General features: G+C 44.6%; 1 protein-coding gene across 1 annotated transcript in view; it reads right to left on the bottom strand.

Annotated features, from left to right (window-relative positions):
- Positions 1-781: 781 nt before the first annotated feature.
- LIN28A (lin-28 RNA binding posttranscriptional regulator A) overlaps positions 782-17367 on the bottom strand; it is a 60994-nt gene continuing 44408 nt past the window's right edge. Inside the window, exons 2-3 of the mRNA XM_077299588.1 lie at positions 6612-6796; positions 782-1815 (exon numbers count right to left, since the gene is read on the bottom strand). Coding sequence (XP_077155703.1) covers positions 1629-1815; positions 6612-6796 — 372 coding nt within the window. The 3' untranslated portion in view covers positions 782-1628. The remainder of the gene's footprint in view (positions 1816-6611; positions 6797-17367) is intronic.

Raw genomic sequence — 17367 nt, 5'->3', positions numbered from 1 at the left:
GTGGGATCCAGATCGCTGCTGCGTGTCAAACACAACGAGATCGCTATCCAGGACGCTGCAACGTCACGGATTGTTGTCGTTCTCTTTGCAAAGTTGCTGAGTGTGATGGTACCTTAAATTTAATGTGCATGAGTCACTGGTGTTGGCATTTCAATTTTTTTTATACAAACTCTTGGGTTAGGCTAGGTTCACACAACATTCAGCTAAGACTACTTAAAATGGAACCATCAGAGCTGCCCACCATGGCATATGCAGTTGTATGTTTCTATAGATGAAAATGCCTGCCTCCCACTTGAAAAGAACTGTTTACCATGCAATTTACGTTGTCAGTACAATGGTATGCAAAGCGGACCTGATTCCACTTACAGTGGAGCCTTCATTATCCATGTGAATACCAGTGAAGCATATGACAAAGGGATCCTTTTTAGCATACAGTTCCCCACCTACAAAAGGCATACCATATATTCCTACAAAGGACACCAACTATCAACACCCATTTCAGTTCAGACTGGAAGGCACAGAAGAAGGAATTATTGTTTTCGACCAGCTAAAAGGCAAATGAAGAAAGGAGCTGCTATTTCAGCTTTTGCACATCATTTACATATTATTTCTTAAGCAATAAAACTTGACAGTGTTCAAGAGCCACCTTGCAAAAAACTCATATACATATAAAAAAAATATATATATTGATTAAAATATTTAAAAAATAGAGACCATCTGAAGTACAAGAAAACACTTGGAGCACAATGTAGACATAAATTTCCATATATAGAGGTATAAGGATGTGGGAGCAGAAGCTAGAAACCTGGAGCAAAATCTTAGAGGGATTTAGCATAATAAACTCTATAATTTCTTGAATTTGAAATTAAATCTTCAGATTTTTTTTATGCAAAGAAAAAACCCACAAAACAAAAACACAGGAGACATGTCCATTTTCGATTCAAGAGCACCCATTCAAATCAATCGGTTTATATTAAAAATAATAATAATAATACACACAGATAGCACTCAGTTGCCAACTAGTGTGTCATCCGAGGACTGCCGATTTTTTACGGCTTAACAGGTACGAGAATTGGAATTTTTTATTTTGTCATTACAAAAGAACTGAATGCCACACTGATGGTAAAAAAAATCATGGATCAAAGACTGATGACTTCCTCGCATGCAAGAAGCAAGAAACAAGTCAAAAATAAAACAAAACAACATCTGATTGAGGCCTTAGTAGGAGAACCTTTGCGAGATAATCATAGCAGTTGCCAATGAAATGGTGAGCACGCACAGCAGCTCTGTGTTGGCCCATTTAACACTAGGAGCATCTATGCTGTAGTACTGTGTGCGTTACAAGTTTAGAGAACATTTTACAAAAACGTCTATTCTTCTGCCCCCTCTAAGACTGTTGCTCAGCCCCAGTTCTGCTCCTGATGCAATTCTAAGTTCACACTATTCTATGCTTTGTTTTGCAGATTTTAAAACATTGCTAACATATTACTAAATTGCATCATAATCAATTATTTTACATGAGGCATATGTCATAAAACTTCAGCACATCTTGTATTACTTCTGTCATGAGGGGTATATTAGTTTTACAGATAAAGCAAATAGTGTCAACTTAGCCCAAGTGATTCCAGCTACTCTGTATTTGTTGGGCTTGATATATCAATGGCAATTTTTTCTTGGGAGTTGGCAGGCTGGGCAGCTTTCACTGGGCACTGTGCCACCATATGGTTTGTACTCTGGCAGTAGTGGCATTTCTTGGGTTGAGGAGGTAAATTACATTCTTTGGCATGATGATCGAGCCCTCCACAGTTATAGCATCTGTAGGAACAAAGTAGTAAATGTTAAAATGACTATATAGCATGACAAAATGAGAAATTTTGTTTTTTTTTGCATCTGGTTGTTGGACAAAAAACAGTATAATTTTTTTAAAAGCCTGGTTCCAGAAAATCAAAAGACAGTTTTGGCTTTAGTTCTTCCTAATAAAATAACTTCTTATGTTTCACTAGCAATATTTTTTTTGCCTAATATATATATATATGTTTACCTTGTAATGTCTTCACATGAGAGAAGACAGCAGAAGGGGAGAGAGAAAGGACACAGGGGGTGAGAGAGACAGAGCACAGGGGGGGGAGACAGCTCAAACGGGACAGCACATGAGGAGAGAACACCACAGGATGGAGAAAGACAGCAGACAAGGGGGATAGCACATGGGGTAGACAGGTCAAAGAAGAGAGCACATGGGGAAAGAGAGCGTGGATAGGTGGGTGAGCACATGGGGAAGGGAGGAGAGATTCTCAATCCTGCAAATCTGTGCCTTGCCACAATTCTGTCTCTGAGCGCCTTGGCCAGTTCCTTTGACCTCATGATTCTCATTTGTTCTGACATGCATTGTGAGCTGTGAGGTCTTAGGCCGGGTTCACATTGCGTTAACAGCAGCCTGTTCAACACATGCGTTAACGGGCTGCTGTTAACGCAAGTGCCGATATGTCAGCATGCGTCCCAGGGTTCGTCACTCATTGACGGCACATCGCTAGCGCACACCCATTGTGGGCGTGCGCTAGCGATGCGTCCGCCATAGGACTTAATGGCGGCGTTAACGGACTGCGTTACACCGTGTTATGCCGCGGTGTAACGTAATCCGTCTAACGGACGCCAAAAACGTAATGTGAACCTGGCCTTATATAGACTGGTGTGTGCCTTTCCAAACCTAGTTCTATCAGTTTAATTAAACACAGCTTGACTCCAATGAAGAAGTAGAACCATCTCAAGGAGGATCACAAGGAAATGGACAGCATGTGACAAATATGAGTGTCTGAGCAAAGGGTCTGAATAATTATGACCATGTGATATTTAAGTTTTTCTTTTTTTATTAAATTTGCAAAAAATTCTACATTTTTTTCAGTCAAGATGGGGTGCAGAGTGTACATTAATGTTAAAAAAAATGAATATATATATATATATATATATATATATATATACATATTGTAGCGTGGCTAAAGGGTGTCTAATCGACGGGAGATATGTGTCACATAGATATCTTGCAGCTGTGATGTAACCATAGCTATCTATATGTGTTTCAGGACCTGTGGTGATGTCATAAACACATGTGTAATCATGTGATGGGTTCCTGGGTGTGGTTAGATCTGTAAAAGAAAGGCTAATGCTTAACACAGGTGGATATGTGTGGAGGTGTTAGCCTCCAGAGTGTGTTAAGGCTCCAGGACTGAGCCTGAAGGACTGGACACTTGTTTTCCTTTTCCTGAGCTAAAGGCTATTTGTTTTCTGTTCTGCTATGTGGTTTATAGAGCAATAAACCCTTTGAACTTTTAATGGAATGTGCCTCCTGAGTGTCAGCCATCACACCTGAGCGAGTGAAACCCTACAATATATATATATATATATATATATATATATATATATATATATATATATATATATATATATATATTCACTTCAGCCCGTTCAGAAAAATTGCATCTTCAACTTGCTTAACTGTTCACAATAACAGTAATTTTGACCAGGAGTGCCCAAACTTTATTATGCCACTGTAATTTAACCATAACTGTCTATTTCGTGTACCAATCTAATCTTTTTCCTGATATACTTTTAAAAAATCCTTATCGTTCCAACGGCTTTATTTTTTAATTTTTTTTTTTTTTTTACCTACTTCTGGTTTTTATTTTTTTAGTTTGAGGACTCCCCTGTGCATGGGGTGATACTCAAATGAGACATCAGGTGGCAGAGACTGAAGTCACTGCCCCAGCCTCTGTCCCCACCCTGAAAGAGTGTCATCAGTGAGGTTCGTTTCAGGGGCTGGGCCAGTCCCTGCTCTACTGAACATGCATTGACTCTCGATTCAGTACAGGCTCCCTTGTCACTGTGCAATATTACTTTCAATGCCCAATTTCAGTACGCTCACTCTCCAGCTCTTAACAAGAAGTGATGAGTCAGTAACAGAGCGCACCATCAGTGCACATTTTAAGGCGAGAACACTGAGCATGAAAAGCAGAGAACAGGCTCCCATGCTCTACCCCTCCAAGTGTCCTTACTGATGATGCTTTGGTTCAAGGTGGGGACAGAAGATTATGGCAGTGACCACAGCGTCTGCCACTTGATGTCTTCTCATTTGAATATCCCAGCATGAGGGTTTGCAAACAAAAAGTACGTAAAGGAAAAAGGCAGTTAGGGGTAGTGCGGGAACTATAGGGACTCTAACCTCAGGCGATTTTCCATTTTTCCTTTGTTTTCTTCCAAGAGTCATAACTTTTTTTTTTCCGCCAATATGGCTGTAATAGGGCTTGCTTTTTTGTGGGACGAGTTGCACTTTTGAATGACACCATTGATTTTTCCATATATTGTGAATATGAAGACGAAAAACACTGCTGAGCAATAAGAACATAAAGGCAAGAACTTTTGGGAGAATACTCTGTGGACTGACGAGACAAAAGTTGATCTTTTTGGTAGGTGTATGTCCCATTACATCTGGCGTAGAAGTAATGCCGCATTTCAGAAAAGGAACATCATAACAACAGTAAAATATGGTGGTGGTAGTGTGATGGTCTGGGGCTGTTTTGCTCTAAAAGAGAATGTCCGGCCATCTGTTAGTGACCTCAAGCTGAAGCGAACTTGGGTTATGCAGCAGGGCAAAGATCCAAAACATACCAGCAAATCCACCAAACAAAAATTAAGATTTTGGAGTGTCCTAGTCAAAGTCCTGACCTTAATCCAATTGAAATGTTGTGGCATGACCTTAAAAAAAGTGGTTCATGCTCGGAAACCCTCCAATGTGGCTGAATTACAACAATTCTGCAAAGATGAGTGGACCCATATTCCTCCAGAGCGTTGTAAAAGACTCATTACTAGTGTTGAGCATTCCGATACTGCAAGTATCGGGTATCGGCCGATACTTGCTGTATCGGAATTCCGATACCGAGATCCGATATTTTTGTGGTATCGGGTATCGGTATCGAAACAACATTAATGTAAAAATGTGTAAAAGAAAGAATTAAAATAAAAAATATTGCTATACTCACCTCTCCGACGCAGCCTGCACCTTACCGAGGGAAGCGGCAGCGTTCTTTGTTTAAAATTCGCGCTTTTCTTTCCTTTACTGAAGTCCCGGCTTGTGATTGGTCGCGTGCCGACCATGTGGCCGGGACGCAACCAATCACAGCAAGCCGTGACGTAATTTCAGGTCCTTCAGGATTTTAAAATTACGTTCCGGCGTTGTGATTGGTTGCGTCGCAGTCACATGGGCAACGCAACCAATCACAGCAAGCCGTGACGTAATTTCAGGTCCTTAAGGATTTTAAAATTACGTCCCGGCTTTGTGATTGGTTGCGTCGCAGTCACATGGGAGACGCAACCAATCACAAGCCGTGACGTCACGGGAGGCTGGACACGCGCGCATTTTAAAATGGGCGCGTGTCCAGCCTCCCGTGACGTCCCGGCTTGTGATTGGTTGTGTCGCGGTCAACCAATCACAAGCCGGGAGGCTGGACACGCGCGCATTTTAAAATTTTAAAATGCGCGCGTGTCCAGCCTCCCGGCTTGTGATTGGTTGATCGCGACGCAACCAATCACAAGCCGGGACGTCACGGGAGGCTGGACACGCGCCCATTTTAAAATGCGCGCGCGTCCAGCCTCCCGTGACGTCACGGCTTGTGATTGGTTGCGTCTCCCATGTGTCTGCGACGCAACCAATCACAAAGCCGGGACGTAATTTTAAAATCCTTAAGGACCTGAAATTACGTCACGGCTTGCTGTGATTGGTTGCGTTGCCCATGTGACTGCGACGCAACCAATCACAACGCCGGAACGTAATTTTAAAATCCTGAAGGACCTGAAATTACGTCACGGCTTGCTGTGATTGGTTGCGTCCCGGCCACATGGTCGGCACGCGACCAATCACAAGCCGGGACTTCAGTAAAGGAAAGAAAAGCGCGAATTTTAAACAAAGAACGCTGCCGCTTCCCTCGGTAAGGTGCAGGCTGCGTCGGAGAGGTGAGTATAGCAATATTTTTTATTTTAATTCTTTCTTTTACACATTAATATGGTTCCCAGGGCCTGAAGGAGAGTTTCCTCTCCTTCAGACCCTGGGAACCATCAGGAATACCGTCCGATACATGAGTCCCATTGACTTGTATTGGTATCGGGTATCGGTATCGGATTGGATCCGATACTTTGCCGGTATCGGCCGATACTTTCCGATACCGATACTTTCAAGTATCGGACGGTATCGCTCAACACTACTCATTACCAGTTATCTCAAACACTTAACTGCTTGGGCCACCATTAGCAGTGACTGCAGTCATTAGGTTTAAGGGCAATCACATTTTCATACAGGGCACTGTAGATTTGGATTTATTTTTCTCCTAATAAAAAGACTTCATTTAAAAACTGCATTTTGTGTTTACTTGTGTTACCTTTGTCTAATATTTAAATTTGTTTGGTGATCTGAAACATTTAAGCGTGACAAACAAGCAAAAGAATAGGAAATCAGGAAGGGTGCAAACACTTTTTCACACAACTGTGTGTATGTATTTATAATAACACTTCCTGACCTTTGTCAAATACATCCATTTGTTGATAAAAAAAAAAAGAAAAATGTATACCTGTCCCCTTTTGTTTTTCTTTTTTGCTGCCCCTTTACTTTAGGTCTTCTCTCACTTCCTATGCAAGGAGCACCCCCTGGTCCTGTCACTCTTGTGGATTCCAGGCCCTTTGAAGATCTCTTGAAAGTGAATTCCACACATTCTCCCTCCTTCAGACTGCGGAAACCATCCATTTGCAGCTTGCTCTATGGGAAGAAAAAAAAGTATCACTTATCCAACCAGGTAAAGAGAATAGTAAAAAATGAAAATGAATCATTGGCTGACCTTTAAAACATTGCCATTATCATAATATCTAATAAATATAATTTAATATTCTTATGATCTTGCTCATGATGATTTGAGTGTACTCCCCCCCACCCCTGTAACACCCCAGGTAACCGGTTGTTACAGTGATGTTGCCTTCCTTTCGGGGAGGGCGATATCATGCTTGGATGCAAGGAGGATTCTTTTTACCAGGTAAGGCACCCACACACAACACATTCTGAATCCAGGCCAGAAGGGGGAGGCTCAGGACCTGGATTCAGGGGAGCTTCCCTCAGCTTTAAGTATTCTGGTCTGGAGGAGGAGTTAGGTTAGTTGGAGAGAGACACAGAGAGAATGAAGTCTGGAACAGAGTGCAGACTACGGAGCCATGCAGCCAGGACTGAGCTGCAGATCCAAGGAAGGACAAGAACCTGAGGGGTTGTTGACTGTAGTGGAGCTATTGAGGGAAGGAGCAAAGGAGTGGAAAAGGGCTCAGAGGGGAACTGCGACTGGGCACCGTCAGAGCCAGAGAGCAGGTACCAGGGTCGTGTTGTGCTCCAGGACATGCGACAGAACCGGAGGGCATTGAACTGTATATAATTTGCCCAGACCACACCTGAAGACGAAGTAGCACCACCTGAAGGGCCTGGGTCGTGATAGAGACCCTGTAAAATGGCTCAAGCTGCCTGCCATACAGGTACCTGTCCTAGGACAGGGGAGGAAGGGGTACTTTGCCAGCAAGCTTCAGGCAGCAGGGACCTCGCACATCAGCGCAAGTAGGAAAGGCTTACGGACCTCACCTGGGAGAGGGATCTACCATTGCCTCCAGGCCGGCCAGGCCATACCATCACCTGTTCCTGGTACCCTGGACTGTGGACTGCTACTGCCAATTAACCAGGTAAAGACTTTACCACTCTGTGTCCTCAACTTATTTGCCAGCATACACCATCCTTGCGATACACCTTGGGAGCCCTGGGGACCCTGCTTCACCTGTGGGAAGCGTCACCATCTAGCTGCAATAACATCACCCCAGAGGACCCCTTTAAGTAGTGTCGGTCCCTACTGACTGAACACCACAGGTGGCGTCACAAACAAACTCTTTATTACCAAATTCCCTTTAAAGACTTCCTCTTTTAAGTGAGCACCCAGGGCCACGGACCGGCTCGCAGCCACCGTGACATCCCCTTTAAGAACGACCGGACCGGTACTGAGAACCCCACTGCCCAGTAGGGCGACTTACCTCATCAGTGTTTTTATAGTTTATATCAGTAATTTTCACCGACTCTACAGCTGATATTATTATTTATATAGCACCATTGATTCCATGGTGCTGTACATGAGAGCGGATTACATATGCAGCTTGCGAGCAGCAGGGCCCTCATTCCTCCTGGTATCTGTTTTGAACTGTGATTTCTGTTATGCTGTAATGTCTGTTGTCTGTATAAGTCCCCTCTATAAGTTGTAAAGCGCTGCGGAATATGTTGGCGCTATATAAATAAAATTATTATTATTATTATTATTATTATATGCAGCGCCCCAGAGTCCTTGTCGTTGCAGTACTGTTGCTCCGCCACTAAGGGGGGGCTATGGTACGTCTGATGGCACTGAAGGAGTTCACCTGACCAGGTATCACAGACACCAATACACTTCACAGTCTGGCCTCCAGGGGGAGCTAAGGGTGCTATGTATTAGGCCACTCCTCACAATCTGGTAAAACTGGGGGTTAGATAGGAAGTTAGACAGAAAGCTGACTGGGTTGGAACCAGGCAACATCCTGTGGCAGAGAGTGTTGCAGGGGAAGATTCAGGGGGGTCCCTGTCAGGGGTGGGATCCTGACAGAGGCCTAGCGAACAGAAAGAACGTTACGGGACCGCGCCTGCACTTTATAGCGGCGGTACCCCAAGAAAGGACAAGAAGCGAGGTTTATTGTGCTGAGTGAGAAACGAGATCAACGCAACAAGGAGAATCACCAGTAGGAGTCGTGTTGCAAGACGAGGCAACATCCTACTGAGGAGCGCAGCCGGTGGCCGGAAACGCCGAGGAAGTATTGAGCTCCAGGCCGTACTTCAAACCTACGGCAGGACAGTCAGTTCTAGGCGGGCTGTCTCACCCAAAATCACCTAAGCAGACACAGGGGGCAACAGTTGGAGAGGGGCGACTCTAGGGTCCCGGAAGACCTCCGAGCCTACCCGTCATACGGGTGCGTCCTAGCCATATCATCTGGGGGACGAAGAAGAACATCATAATCGAGTAGTGAGGGAACTTCAGAAACAGACACAACAGTTGTGAGGACTATCCCGTAAGCTCAGCAGGGAAGGACTACAACACACAAGCGCTAGAAGGTAGGCACAGATTTCCACCTGCAAAGGGAACTCTGGAGGTGCCATCGGACCGGCCGGACTCAAGCAGCCCGGTTAACCGTATTCCGGACTGAGGATCATGAAGCCTTCAGTAAAGAGGTAAAGAGACTGCAACTCTGTGTCCTCGTTATTCACCGCGACCTGCACCACACCACAACATCATCACTTTCCATCTTCACTGGACGCCCCTCAGCAGGGTCACGGACCGGGTCTAGCCACCGTGACAACCCCAGAACTGAGACAGAGAGGCCCGGTACCGGGTACCCCTCGGCCCTGCGGCAGTGGGGGCGCTCCACATACAAAGTACAGATATCTCTTACAATACTCAAAATAATAGTGACAGACTGGTAGAGAGGGACGAGGACACTGCACTTGCAGCCTTACATTCTACAGGATGATGGGGAAGGAGACAGTAGGTTTTGGGGTTGCAGCAGCTCTGGTGTTGGTGAAGTGGCGGGGGGGTGGGGTTGCAAGCAGGTTGCGGGTTACAATGACGGACAGGAGGCAGAACAAGGGTTAACAATTTTTCTTTAACAGGAGGATACTCCACGCAAGGAGGCAAACAGTTTAAACAGAGAAATAAACAGTTAAATGGCAGAATGAAAGGTTCAATGGCAAAAGGATATGCACAGTAGATTCAGTAAGGGCAGTTCCTTTGTACACTTATGTCAGGAGTTTCACCGACTGTAGATGCTGCTTGAAAGTCAGTATTGCCGACAATAGCTGGTGCGGTGCTTGTCCAAGAAGGTCCTGCTGGTAACGATGTTCTGTCTCCTGGCGGCAGTGGCCGGTGTCCGGTACTTTCCACTGAGCCCCTAGTCCATAAGTGGCTGCAGCCAATGCAGGCAAGGCCACAATACTGTCAGGGTTCTGGTCAAATGGTGTGGCGATGTCTGGCAATGTGGGCAGCAACAAACAGTCCTGCACACTGCCCTGGCTCTTGAGCTTCCGTGCGGTGCTCAGCTGAACAGGGCTCACGGCTCTCTCCGGCAGGCTCCAGCAGCGTCCTGGCATATGGCAGACCCCGTTTTGTCTCAGTCCGGCACCTTGCCCCTTTCTAGGCTGGCGGGAAAGATCGAGCACGGTTCTGCGCTATATTGATGCTTGAGGGCCGGAGCACTCACGTCCCCCTGCTGCGCGCTGTCTGTTCCCACCGATTCTCTCTCTAAGCCACCGGGTCTGTCTGCTGCAGTCTGTCGCAGTGTTGGTGGGTCAGGTTTGGAGCGTGCTGCCTACCCTGCTGCTTGCACGCTGATGGCCGGGGCTTCTGACATGTCACACGCTTTCTTCCTCGGCTTCCTGCCGAGTTTCCTCTCTAAACACGCCCCCTCTTCCTGAGTCATGGGGCCTGTCCGGTCCCCTATTTCTTCAAGCAGAGAACAGCTGCCAAAATACTCACTTCTCCACGCAGGGACTATAGGTGTGGAGAGCTGTGAATATTCATTGATCTTTAACAGTGGGTACAGTAGCCAGCGTCCTGTGGCCAGATGATCATGTGTGCTACTTCTACTTAAGGGAATGAATATTCACTGCTCTCCACTCCCATAGGTGTGAAGAGCAGTGAATATTCTCTTCAGTAGTGCGCACACGTGATCGCCCAGTCGCTGCAGGAAGCCGGCTGCTGCAATTATAGTGCCCGCTATTGAAGCGAAATTAATATTCACTGTTCTCGACTCCCATGGGCTTGGAGAGTCATGAATATCCATTTTTCTTTAGTAGCAGGCACAGGGGTTAGCCACAACAGCTGGCTCCTGCCTCCTGTGACCCGCAGCTCTGCCGCTGCCCCACCTCCCCACCACAACAGGTACATCATTTCAATTGAATGTGCGTCTAAGGACGCACTGTGAGGGTTAACCGTGGAGACAAAAGAGTGAACCCACTGGACCCCGACAACGAACCTCCCACGGGCGAGCTGACCAAGTGGACCACCCCCTATACAGGGAGTGTTAGGGGCAGGCCCGAGGGAGACTATCGCCAGGGCAGCTGGTACAGAGGGACTGACAAAAGACAGCTGATAAGAACCTGAAAGGAGTAATGGGGAGACTGAGACGGGGAAGGCGTGAAAATAGGGACTGCCCGAGAGAAACGAGCAGAAAGGTAAAACACGAAAGGAGGAATCAGACGGAGGACAAGAATGGACAGGCTGAGGACTGAGCACAGACAAGGGGAAGAATGGAGGAAGTTAGGCAGACAAGGACACTGGAAAACGGACGAGACGGAGGGCCCCGGAGGAGGAACCTAAGAGGAGGCAAAGGAGAAGACAGGATTAGCTACGGAACACAGCTACAGGAAGTGAGCGCCGAGCACGGAGGCAGGTAGGAATGCAGAGTAGGGGCCAGATACACTTGCAGGGCACAAATGACCATCAGGCAGCGCCGAGAGGAAGAGGCGGCCTGATAAAGGGAGCGCAGACATACCTTCCGGGTCGGGGTCACAGAGCGGCGCTGAAGGCAGGCCAGGATCACAGAGAGACGCGTGCACGAGCGCCGCGGAAACCAGAGCGTGCGCGTGCCCGAGAGGGAGCAGGAGCCGAGCACGCAGGAAGAGCAGAAGACCGGGAGCGAGGGGAGACGCGCCGGGACGCCGCAGAGAGGTAAGTAAGAGGCACATATGGCGAGGCCGGCGGAGACATAACACGCACATACAGCTGGAATAATTCACTGCCATCGGTGGATCCCCTGAAAGGGGCAGGAATGCCAAGGGGTCTACAGTTCCTGAGGGCCGCATGAAGCAGCCTCAGAGGCCGCGCGTTTGAGGCCCCTGTTTTAAACAAAATTAAATCCTGGAGCCCAGTGCTTCAAGGCCTGACCTATATGAAGCAAATTGGCTGCATCATACCCCCTTCACGTTCTTTTCCAAACCAAGGCCAATGCAGAAGATTGACTAATTTTAGTGACTGATGTTTGCAATTCAAAAAGGGAACCGGTCTCTTGATTAATTATACCCAAACCACAGGCAACATGAATCAGGGCCTGGTAATGTGATTTCAGTCAGGTATGTCTGTCTCCAAAATGTTGCAGCATTTCAGAGGAAACATATAGTGGTGTTTGAAAGTTTATGAAAGTTTAATATTTCTACATATTTCTACATAGATTTGGGCAAAAACTTCATCAGATTTACAGGCAAATCCTAAAAGCAGATAAAGGGAATCAAGTCAAATGAGTCAAAATATAAGACTCATGTTTTTGACTAGGAAAATTATCATTTCATGTCTGTGGGACATTTGGGAATCTTTGCTTTCAGTATCTGGTGTGACCACTTGTGCAGAAATGATGGAAATGTTGATTAGTCCTGCACATCAGCTTGGAGCAATTTTAGCTGCAAAAAACAGCATCAACGCTGTGGTGGAATTTTTCGCATGAGCTGCTTGCTTCAGGTCCTTCCACAACATTTCTATTGCATTAACACCTATACCTACAAAAGGCTGTTTGTACCGTCATGACCAGACAAAATTTTGCAATTCTGACCAGTGTCACTTTAAGAGGTCATAACTCTGGAACGCTTCAAAGGATCCAACTGATTCTGATATTGTACTTCCCGATATCGGTAAAATTTATTCGATAAGACTTGCGTTTATTTGTGGAAAAAAAACAGAGAAATTTTGCAAAAAGCTTACGGTTTTCAAACTTAATTTTTATGCCCTTAAGTCAAAGGGATGTGTCATACAAAACAGTTAATAATTAACATTTCCCACATTTCTACTTTACATCAGCACAATTTTTGAAACTATTTTTGTTATGAAAATTCCCAGAAAAAATTTTTTTTAGTCCCAATTCTTTTCATTTTCACAAGATAACAGGGAAAATTAATCCCAAAATTTGCTGTGCAATTTTCCAGAGTACGCAGATACCCCATATATGATGAAAAACTACTGTTTGGGGGCACAGAAAGGAAGGATCTTTTGGACCACAAATTTTGATGGAATGGTCTCCAGGTGTCATGTCACATTTGGAGAGCCCCCAATTGCCTAAACAGTGGAATCCCACCCACTCCCCTCAAGTGATGCAATTTTGGAAAGTAAACCCCTCAAGGAATCTACATATATGGTGAGCACCTTGAACCACCAAGTGGTTCACATAAGTTTCTAATGTAGAGTCGTGAAAAAAAAACAATTCTTCTAGGGGTGCAGTGATCATATTGACACCACAGGTGGGTCACAAAATTTTATATCATTGGGCAGCGAAGAAAAAAATAATTACATTCTTACCACCAAAATTTTGGTTTAGCCCCAGGTTTTACATTTTCACACTGGGAAATGGGTAAAAAATGGCACCATAATTTGTACCACAATTTCTTCTGAATGTTGAAATACCCCATATGTTCCTTAGGCCAGTCTCACACGTCCAGATAATTCCGGTACCGGAAAAATAGGTACCGGAATTATCCGTGTGCCCGTGCGTTTCTGTGGCACACCAGCAAATGCTGCTGCAGAGAAGATATGAATGGCGGCTTCAGCACCATGTGGGGGGGGGACAGCGCTTACTGTAGCATTGTCTCCTGCACGGCACACGAACTGCACACGGACAACGTCCATGTGCGGTACGTGTTTTACACGGACCCATTGACTTTAATGGGTCCGTGTAATCCGTGCGCTCCCACGAACACTGACATGTCTCCGTGTTTGGCACACAGAGACACGGTCCGCTAAAAAATCAATGACATCTGCACAGATGCATTGATTTCAATGTATCTACGTGTGTCAGTGGCTCCGGTACGTGAGGAAACTGTCACCTCACGTACCGGAGCCACTGACGTGTGAAACCGGCCTTAACTGTACTGCTTAGTCACACGGCGAGGTTTGGAAGGGATGAAGCAATATTTGCTTCCTGGAGCACAGATTTTCCTAGAATAGTTTGCAGACTCCATATACAGAGCCTCTAACTGCTAGAAGGGCAGAATATCCCCTCAAGTTGTCCCATTTTGTAAATTATACCCCTTTGAGAATTTAACTACAAGTGTAGTGATGATTTTGACTTCATGTGCGTTTTCGAAAAACAAGCAGTAGAGGATGTTGCCAAGTGAAAATTGCAAATCTGCCATTGTAGTGACCAGTACATTATGCCGAGCTCATGCTTCTGGTGACAAGCACCCATAAATTAGGCGGGCTCTCATCGCTACAGAAATTCCAAACATGTGGGCGCTAAATGTGATATAGGCACATAGTGGGACTTAGAAGGAAGGTAGGTCATTTGAATTTGGGAGTGCAGAATTTGCTAAATTCCTTTTGACAGGGTGAGGAGTCATTTTGCTTTTCCAGAGCCTTTGGGCTTCCAGTAGAAACCCTCTATATTTCCATTGACAAACTGAGTGGCAACTTTGTTTGTGGATTGAGTTGAAGCTTTTGTTGGGAACATTTAAGGCAACATTTGGGATCACATTTAACCGGAGCTCTGCACTGAGCACTTTCATCAGGCTTTACATCCAATATCTCCCAATTAACATTATTCAGATGAGACCCGCTAAGGATCCATTCACCAAACTGTGGCAGACCGCATTTTTATGCACCCCTAAAAAGACGAACACCGCTGGATCATAGGCCAAACGGCGTCCACAGTATCTCCATTTGCCTCATTATTAAGAATCTTCCGCCGGAGTTTCATCTAAATCATGCATTTCAGAGTGATACGGAAACCCCAGTGTATGCACTCAGCACAGTGCGCAGGATAAATGTGAGCCGAGCCTTACTGCAATCTTTAGGAGGCAGAATAAACAAATGAACAGCAGGTGAAGAGTTGGTTTTATTTATTTTTATGCCGTTCCTCATGCTGTGTAAGTGATTAGATGACTTTATTCTTAAAATCGGTGCAATTACAGCGATACCGGTTTCATGCTGGTTTTACATTTGGCTGCTGTCGCACACTAAAGACGCGCTTTTTTTAAGAAAACAAAAACTAGTTTTTGTATTGCCATATTTTGATAGCTATAATATTTCCATATTTCGGCCAATAGTCATGTGAGGGCTTGTTTTTTGCAGTACGAGTTGACGTTTTTATTGGTACCATTTTTGGACACGACATTTTTTTTAATCACTATTTGAATTTTTGGGAGGCAGAATGAACAAAAACCAGCAATTCAGAAATTATTTGTTTTCTTGTTTTTTTATGCCGTTCTGCGTGATAAGGCAGCTTTATTCTTTGGATCTTTACGAATACAGCATTACCATGGTTATATTTTTATGTTTTGATGCTTTTTAACAAACTACCGTGTTTTATAGAAAAAAATTATTTTTGCCTCACTTTATTCTCAGAGCTTTGACTTATCTTTCTGCTGATGGCGCTGTATGGCCACCTGTTTTTTGCAGAAAAAGATTATGTTTTCAGTGATGTTATTTTTATTTCCATTCATCTTTTTGATCGCATTTTATTCCACTTTTTGTTTGGCAGTAGGGGTTAACTAGTGGGACAGTTTTATAGGTCAGGTTGTTCCAGATGCAACGAGGCCAAATGTGGACGTTTGATGTTTTTTTTCATAAAAATATTTATTTATGAGTGCAATATATTTATTATTATTTTGGGATATATATATATATATATATATATATATATATATATATATATATATATATATATATATATATATACATATATATTGAGAGAGAGAGAGAGAGAGATATATGCACAGAGAGAGATATACACTCACCGGCCACTTTATTAGGTACACCTGTCCAACTTCTTGTTAACACTTAATTTCTAATCAGCCAATCACATGGCGGCAACTCAGTGCATTTAGGCATGTAGACATGGTCAAGACAATCTCCTGCAGTTCAAACCGAGCATCAGTATGGGGAAGAAAGGTGATTTGAGTGCCTTTGAACGTGGCATGGTTGTTGGTGCCAGAAGGGCTGGTCTGAGTATTTCAGAAACTGCTGATCTACTGGGATTTTCACGCACAACCATCTCTAGGGTTTACAGAGAATGGTCCGAAAAAGAAAAAAAATCCAGTGAGCGGCAGTTCTGTGGGCGGAAATGCCTTGTTGATGCCAGAGGTCAGAGGAGAATGGGCAGACTGGTTCGAGCTGATAGAAAGGCAACAGTGACTCAAATCGCCACCCGTTACAACCAAGGTAGGCCTAAGAGCATCTCTGAACGCACAGTGCGTCGAACTTTGAGGCAGATGGGCTACAGCAGTAGAAGACCACACCGGGTACCACTCCTTTCAGCTAAGAACAGGAAACTGAGGCTACAATTTGTACAAGCTCATCGAAATTGGACAGTAGAAGATTGGAAAAACGTTGCTTGGTCTGATGAGTCTCGATTTCTGCTGCGACATTCGGATGGTAGGGTCAGAATTTGGCGTAAACAACATGAAAGCATGGATCCATCCTGCCTTGTATGGAGCATCTTTGGGATGTGCAGCCGACAAATCTGCGGCAACTGTGTGATGCCATCATGTCAATATGGACCAAAATCTCTGAGGAATGCTTCCAGCACCTTGTTGAATCTATGCCACGAAGAATTGAGGCAGTTCTGAAGGCAAAAGGGGGTCCAACCCGTTACTAGCATGGTGTACCTAATAAAGTGGCCGGTGAGTGTACATACATATACACACATACAGTGTGTCAGTAAAGTCATGGTGCACTCTTGACCAGTCCCTGGAAAGCAAAAAAAAATGATAGAAATGTGAAATCTGCTCCAAATAAAATAAAAACTCTCCCAGTTTCAAACCTATTCAGTGCAGTTCGATGTGGGCTCCATTTGTTGCCCTACACACATCCAAACAATAGCATAAGCTTGTGGTTGCTTCCCATGAACAGGTCTGATATGATCGGGCCAGAGAAAGGGCGTCAAAATATGCACTATAAAAGTGCATGACTTTACGTACTAATATTTATATATGAAAATCAAATGGTTACCTTTGACAATTATGACGCATGTGTATTAATTCTACTAGCCATCAGTGGCAATACATAAAGCGTCTACAATCATGGAAAACATATACGTGTTCAACGCTATATACGTGAGATCATATAGAAGGAAAATGCGTATACTGAACAATCTACAGAAACAATCTTTATTATAAATAAAACACAAGGGATATGATCCCTATCACATACATAATACAAGAAAAAGAAACATACACGAAACCATATGTGTGTAGCATTGGTGAGCCAACAACGATGAGTGGCACCCCTCTAAGTGTATATACCGTATTTT

Source organism: Ranitomeya variabilis, chromosome 3 (assembly GCF_051348905.1).
Source record: "Ranitomeya variabilis isolate aRanVar5 chromosome 3, aRanVar5.hap1, whole genome shotgun sequence".
Taxonomy (NCBI): domain Eukaryota; kingdom Metazoa; phylum Chordata; class Amphibia; order Anura; family Dendrobatidae; genus Ranitomeya; species Ranitomeya variabilis.
The sequence above is the reverse complement of the archived record's forward strand: the minus strand, read 5'-3'. Positions and strand labels throughout refer to the sequence as shown.